At 30.5% G+C, this 7577-nt stretch overlaps 3 protein-coding genes across 3 annotated transcripts; 2 read left to right on the plus strand and 1 right to left on the minus strand.

The window, feature by feature from the left end:
- Positions 1-1011: 1011 nt before the first annotated feature.
- LOC131666707 (dynein light chain Tctex-type 1) lies at positions 1012-1347 on the minus strand. The gene has a single exon (XM_058939564.1). The coding sequence runs from the start codon at positions 1345-1347 to the stop codon at positions 1012-1014; it is 336 nt and encodes a 111-aa protein (XP_058795547.1).
- Positions 1348-1796: 449 nt separating this feature from the next.
- On the plus strand, positions 1797-4478 carry LOC131666712 (ketohexokinase-like). The gene is made up of 6 exons (XM_058939570.1): positions 1797-1829; positions 2297-2503; positions 2709-3033; positions 3111-3370; positions 3435-3752; positions 4193-4478. Exons 2-6 carry the CDS (start codon positions 2385-2387, stop codon positions 4305-4307), a joined length of 1137 nt encoding a protein of 378 aa, XP_058795553.1. The 5' UTR covers positions 1797-1829; positions 2297-2384; the 3' UTR covers positions 4308-4478.
- LOC131666713 (ketohexokinase-like) lies at positions 3972-6861 on the plus strand. Its single transcript, XM_058939571.1, has 5 exons — positions 3972-4344; positions 4451-4620; positions 5709-6033; positions 6102-6370; positions 6472-6861. Exons 2-5 carry the CDS (start codon positions 4478-4480, stop codon positions 6854-6856), a joined length of 1122 nt encoding a protein of 373 aa, XP_058795554.1. The 5' UTR covers positions 3972-4344; positions 4451-4477; the 3' UTR covers positions 6857-6861.
- The last annotated feature ends 716 nt before the right edge of the window (positions 6862-7577 follow it).

Here is a 7577-nt window from a genome sequence, read left to right on the forward strand (position 1 = left end):
TTGGTCACCATCGATCACTATTCAAATTATTAGCAACGTCCTTTCTCTTCCAAAGAAACTAAGCCATATTCCCATTAAGGTCTAGACTCAAATCATAAATGAACACCTTTACTGAGAATCTACATCAACAGAAAAATCGTGATATTAATAATAAAATGAAAAAAGGACGTTTCATTGTTGGTTATAGTATTATAGGCGATGTAAAAGCTAGACAATCGTTCTTACGCAAATGTACACAGCAGTGACAACTAAGACAGTCATAGTGATGCATTGTATCTGATAAACATTCCATGACTGTCGCGGCTATAATAGTGTCTCTAGATCTTTCATCCGTAGATCTTTATCCTTATTACAAGATGTGGTACATAAATTGTAAACGAATACATCCATAAAATAAGCCAATTATTACTCTGGACATTTAATTTTTAATTGATTAATAATTTTATCGCAAAATAGTATATGTAACGATAAATTTCGAAAAAAATCTTTCAGTTAATTTTTAATATACATTACCACTTTTGATTTTGTTTTGAAAATTTATAGGTATATTGAACAAACAGTTGCGTACACTAACATTTCTTTTTATTATTAGGGCCTTTGTTATTTATAATTAAGAATTCATAAGTCACACATACAATACAAAAATATGAAAACTTAAATGTTTGAGAATAACTTACAAAACGAATCAACTATAGTATTTAAATGTAAAATTAAATAATTAACAATTATATACAGGTCCAAGAGTAAAATATAATTTATTAAACCCGTTATATAATTTATTAAAACTGCTTTCAATTCTGTTTTGTTGACTTCACCATTATAAACAAAGTGACATTATTTCAATGCTTAAAATTATAAATTTACAATAGTACGAAGCTATTTGTAGCCATGACTAAATTAGTTGTTTAAAATCTGTACATATTAATAATAGGCACAAAAAAAGAATTTTGATTAGTACTAAAATGCACATTAATAAAATTTATAATAAAATATTTTTCCATGAATCTCAATTTAAATTGATAAACCAAATACTGATACAATACAGTACATTGTCTTATTTTCCCAACGAACAGTACAACTCCCGTCTGTAGAGTTATCCCAGTAACAGGAACTAGCTGTATGTAGACCAGCTCCATTTTTCTGCATAATTGTACAAGTAACAATGTACTTATATGGTTTTGCCAGCTTGGTCAAATTTCCCAGTACACTTTCAACTACATTTGAAGTCCATTGATTCACTTTGCCATGAGAATAGACATTTCCTCCTATTGACACCTCAATAGCTTCTTTTATAATTTTGCTAACATGGTCTACAACAAATTGACTTTCTTCTTGCATGTCCTCCATTTTAAACTTTTAGTGAGACTTCTACAATTTATTGAAAATTGATTAAACCTTCCAAAAGATTATCTTCATCTAAGGTTTAGAGAATTTTCTGCAAAATATTACAAATGTTAGAAAGTTTTCTTAACAGAATATAATAGTTATAGTATTGGAGATGCACATTACTATAATTGTGAAATTTATAACCTCATTTTTCTAAAATTGTAAAAATATTTAATTGCAAGATATTTAATAAGAATATTTATTAACTTCTATATTTATTTTGATTATATATTTAGAATACATTTTTAAGGTTATAAAATATGCCGAGAAACGTACATAATTACGAGCAACATTAAAACTACTTACAGCATTTACAATCACCAGTAAATTTGAATAGTCTTCTTTTAGTAAATAAACTATAAAATTAATGAAATTCAAAGCATTGAAAGGACCATATACATCGAATGATTCTTGAATGATCAAACATTTACGTATATGTGAACGTAAGTAGGCGTATATGTTTGTATAATGCGTTGCCGCGATAGGTTACCTCTGTTGCCGATAACCACGCACTTCGCATGCGCAGAAATGTTGACCGCGCTGATTCAAACGAGTGTTCAAGTGCAATCATGATTTCAAATATAATGTTGTAGCGTATTAATTCCGCTATTGCATGCTACATTAAATTTCTTTGAAGTATGTCAGAATATAATGCTTAATTTAAATAAACAAAATTATGTAAAGCTTAATTATGCAAAATAATTCATCTAAGTATTCAATAATTTAATTTAGTTTTATAACTATATTCGATTAAAAATTTTCGTAGCCTAAAAATAAAAATAATATATAAAATATGTGGTTAATTAGAATCTTGTGTGTAGTCTACATTCAAACGATACCGGATACGTATAGCTCTAGATAGTTTACATTCTATACTCAGATATGTAAATTACGTAACGATTATATATAGAGTTTCGAGCAGAATACACAGTAGTCACAGTACTCGAGAAGTCGCTCCACACAAGCGCAGAAATGAACCAATCTTTTCTGATATCGAAATGACGGAGGTTAAACATTGTGGTCAATCGGAGCAAACAAAAATTTTATGTGTGGGCTTAATTTGTGTTGATATAGTCCAGTTGTGTGAAGAATATGTGTCGGAAGATTCAAAAAAAAGGTTTGTATTTCATTATAAAAATTGAATATTAATGCCAATTCTAATGTTTTTATTGGCATATACGTTTTATGGAACTTGGCATTTGAAAATTTGATACACCAAGCGGAAGAACGCATTAATTCACAAGCAAATTATAAGAATTAATCAATTTGATGTCGTTTAATTTTAATAAGCGGTGTGGAAACTCGTCTTTCTGTATGTATAGGTGTATCGATTTGAAATACCAGCGAGGCGGCAACGCTTGCAACAACTGCACGGTCCTATCTCAACTCGGATGCCCGGTTGAATTTTTAGGAATTCTTTATAATGATGAATTATTCAATTTTATACAACAAGATATGAACAAAAATAACATTGAATTCTCTAGTTGTCCAATAATCGAATACGGTAGATTGCCGATTTCTACAGTCATGCTAAGCGAGAAGACAGGGTCGCGAACTATTGTGCACTATACTGCAAGCAATAAAGAATTGTCTTTAAATGATTTCAAGAAAGTCAACTTAAATGATTACAGCTGGATTCATTTCGAGGTGCAACAGAAATTCTAGCATTTTATTACTAACGATTATTCCAAAATTTGCGAATGAAATAATTTTCATATTTACAGGGTAGAAACATATCAGAAGTTAGTTCTATGATGGAGTACATCAAAAGTTACAATGACTCTTTGATTCGTAAACAAAATGAGACTTCTAATAAATTGTTATCAATTACCACGAGCGTAGAATTAGAAAAGCCAGACGATGAACTGTTGCGGTTATTAAAAAACGCAGATATCGCTTTTATTTCTAAAGATTTCGCGCGAAGTCGAGGTCTCAACAGTATGACGGAGGCGATTGCGAATATTAAACGATATCTGAAGCCTGGGTAAATTAAATCGAAAGCGTGTGACGTATTCAAGAATGCAATATATCTCTGCTTTAAATTTCAGCGCAATATTATTAAGTGCTTGGGGTGATCAAGGAGCAATGGCGTTGACTCCTGATGGAAGCATTGTTCATTCACCTATTTATCCTCCGAATAAAATAGTCGATACCCTCGGAGCAGGTGATACTTTCAACGCTGGAGTTTTGCATTACCTGAATAGAGAAAAATCTAAATGTATAACAAATTGTACCAGTGAATTTGCGTGTACAAGTGAAATCATTACCACTGATATTTTACGAAAAGCTATTCAGTTTGGATGTCAGATTGCCGGATTGAAAATTAGCTTCCGTGGTTTTGAAAAGTTGGGTGAATTGTTGAAAAGGTCTGGTATACCTGTGTAAGCTTGTTTTTTTTATACAAATGAGTGTTTTATTTTCTTAGTTTAAATTTGATTACATATCAGTACTTTAAATATAACTGGTGCATTAAATTATATGTTACTAAATAGTTTCGTTAGTGTTTGTTAATATCGAAAATACAAAAATTTCAGAAAATATTTATTTGAATTAGTTGGACAACAATTTTGTTTAATTTCGAATCTGTATGATTATATATATTATTTTCAACTGATGATTTGATTTATGCACACTAAATTAACAACAGAAAATATTTTCAATATTCTATATACACATAGATAAAAGCATCCTCAGTTTGTTTGATACTTCATCCATGGCAACTTTTGTAAAATTATTAACTTGCATTTATTTATTTAAAATTGATAACTGAAGGAAAAATAAGTGCATACATATTTATCGACAAAAGGTACTTCATCGTTAGCTCGCTAGATGACTACATGGTCTCAACTATAGCTTATTTAGCAGTGGCAGTTAGTGAGCCAGCTGATCGCTCAGTAAGTAGTATAACAGTTTGGCAGTAGTGATTCAACGCATGGAGGGAGCTGTTTCCGTTCGATTGTACGCAAACCCAACCATTATTTTTATCGCCTTATCATTGCCGAACTGTCTTATCACTGGTCAACAAATCAAACTGCCAAGATTCATTTCTGTGCTGTTTTTATAGAAGTCGTCGGAGGTTATATAGACAACGATGATTTCTAACATTTATGAGAGGATTGTTGGGGTTTCGCCACCTCCAGAACCAAACAAACCAAAAATCCTTTGTGTTGGACAAAGCTGTCTTGACATTGTACAGTTATGCAAAAATTATCCACAAGAAGACGCCGACGTGAGGTATGACTTTTCACAAATATTATAACTTGACTCTGAATCATGACAAAGTCGTGTCAAAACATTGCTACAAAAGATTCGTATGACTTGCTATTTCTTGTATACAGTTAATTCTTTACGTCTAAGATTTCCTTTCTTTCATGAAATGCAATCAACTTGATTCATTAAAAACTGATCGAAGTAACGAATATTGCAAAATTGAATTTTATTTCAAGATATTGAGTGTTGAAGTTGAAAATATAATTTATAAATATCTTCAATCATACGTGCTTTTATAATCGATGGATTAGCAGAGTGTTATATTTTTATAAGAATGCTTCATTCTATTAAATCGATTTTCAAATTGAAAAATAACTCAGTTATATACAATATAAGAAAGTGCGGAATAGGGTCGGGAATTTTTGAAATTTGATATTCCGTATCCATGTTTGTGAGCAGTGTAAAAAGTTATTAATAATATATTATTAAAGTTCAATATTTCTATAATCTGAAAGTTATTTCAAATCCAAATTTGATTATTAAGTCGTATATTTTTAACAACGGATTCATTCGCATGATATTTTCGCAAGATATTTAAAAATCCGTTGACATTTTTTGCGACTGAAAATATTTAGTATTTTATTTTTAAAGAAGGCGCATTGTTCCTTGAAATTTATTTTCAATTGAAATTAAAAATGAGTTCGACGCCAATTATGGCACTTATTATGGCGTTTGATCATTTAATTGGAATTTTTTGAGTAAATAAAAATATGGAATCAGTACATTATTTTGTGCAGTTATTTTTACTAAGTTAAAAATGAAAATATTGACTTTTTTGTCAAATTTAGTAAGTTTCTCTTTTAATTGATTTCAAATTATTTTAAATGTATAACAGTAGAAAGTCATTTGTAATTTCATTAATTTAAATGTATTTTTAGCATAAAGACTTTGTTTACCTTCAATAAAATTCATTTTTCTGGGCTCATTCATGCATAGACCATTTACAAGAATGTATCATAATAATATAATTGAATTGCCGACGCATACGTGAAATTATTTTCGAGTGTGCTTATCAATTATGATCTCTGTAAATCTGTTTTAAAATTTTGCAGAAGCATTGACTTCAGGTACCAAGGAGGTGGAAATGCTTGCAATAGTTGTACTGTTATATCTCAGCTAGGACAATCTTGTGAGTTTTTTGGATACCTCAGCAACCGACAATTCTCCATGTTTCTACAAGAAGACATGCGGAAGCATAACATCGACTTTTCACATTGTCCAGTAACGTGCGAACATGAGTGTCCAAAATCGGTAGTAATATTAAGTATCAACACTGGATCTCGTACGATAATACACCATAATCCAAATTTTCCAGAAGTCACTTTAAAAGACTTTGAGAAGCTTAATTTAGAAGATTATAGCTGGATACATTTTGAGGCAAGCTGGTTTTACAAAATCGTATTACACTTAGTTGAAATGTACTTAAATATAATACTTTTATTTAGGGTCGTAATGTTGCGGAAATCGTTTTAATGATGCAGCATATAGAGAATTACAATAAGTCAATAACTCAAAAAGAAATTGAATCGGCTGATTCTTCTATCCATCATCTTCCTATTACGATAAGTGTAGAAATAGAAAAAATGAGACCTGACTTATTAGATACATTACCTTACGTCGACGCTGCATTTATATCTAAAGACTTTGCTCTAAGCAGGGGCTATGTAAATATGAGTGAAACATTAAAATGTATGAGTCTAGAGTCAAAAACTGGGTAAGTGAGTGATGACTCATTTTTAAGCAATTTATCAAAATAAATTCTAATTTGTATTTGTTGAAGTTATTTTAACTAATCAATGTTGGTTCAATGTTTAGAGCAACAATTTTCAGTGCCTGGGCAGATTTAGGGGCAATGGCACGAGCTCCTGACGGGACCATTGTCCAATCTCCTGCTTTCCCGCCTCACAAAATCATTGACACTTTGGGTGCCGGTGACACATTTAATGCCGCCGTCATACATTATTTAAACAAACAAAAGTTAGCTTATTATAAGAATGGCGATGATGTTAACAATCAGTCTACTAAAAACAATATTCAACATAATTATAACATTGAAAGTTCCGAAAAAAGTCAGACTGAATTCATTAATCGAGAAGTGCTTCAAAATGCTATTGCTTTTGGTTGTAGACTTGCTGGTGCTAAAATCGGCTTTCGAGGTTTGGATGGAATAAATGAAATTTATAAACATTTCATGCGATAGGAAAAAATTAGGATTGACGAATATTGTAAGAGAGAAAAAATCGATAGAAATTACAAAAGTCTATTGATTAATCAATGTTTCATTGGTCTTCCATTTATTGGATGCGCTAAAAAGTACAAAAAAGAAATTTTGTCTTGCCGCAGCAAATTCTGCGTTTATATTTATAGATATTCTTTGTAAATTTTTCTTTTCTCGTTAATATTTTAATATGACTCATCAGCCACCACGTGATATCGAGTGATATAAATTTATAAATAAGGCAATACATATACATGCATGTTGCATTATCTACAATTATTGATAAAAAATACAAAAACATACAAATATTATTGACGTGTCTGTGCGTGTATTTGCGCATGATACATAGTACAAGTAGGAAATTTGGAATAGCGAGTTACAATATTTATAAACTAACATAATCTAGCTTACTATGCCCTATTTTGATCCATGGGAAAGTACGTAAAAACGTTTAATGTTAATGACTATGTATTTACAATATGCCCCGAAAATCTAAACATTCAATTCGAAATTTTACTTGACTGCAGTAAAACAAAATTAATAAAAATGATCAGTTAAAACATCTATTATGTTGCATATAGACAAAGAAGGTTTCTAAACCAAAATATTGCTCCTAAATCTATTTTTATAGCGATATGAAAAAAACAACATTAAAAAAGCAAAACAGTTATTACATTTGACTTTGTCTTACGCGTAATCACAA

Source organism: Phymastichus coffea, unplaced genomic scaffold (genome assembly GCF_024137745.1).
Source record: "Phymastichus coffea isolate CEN01 unplaced genomic scaffold, Cenicafe_Pcof_1.1 PCOF00060, whole genome shotgun sequence".
NCBI classification, from domain to species: domain Eukaryota; kingdom Metazoa; phylum Arthropoda; class Insecta; order Hymenoptera; family Eulophidae; genus Phymastichus; species Phymastichus coffea.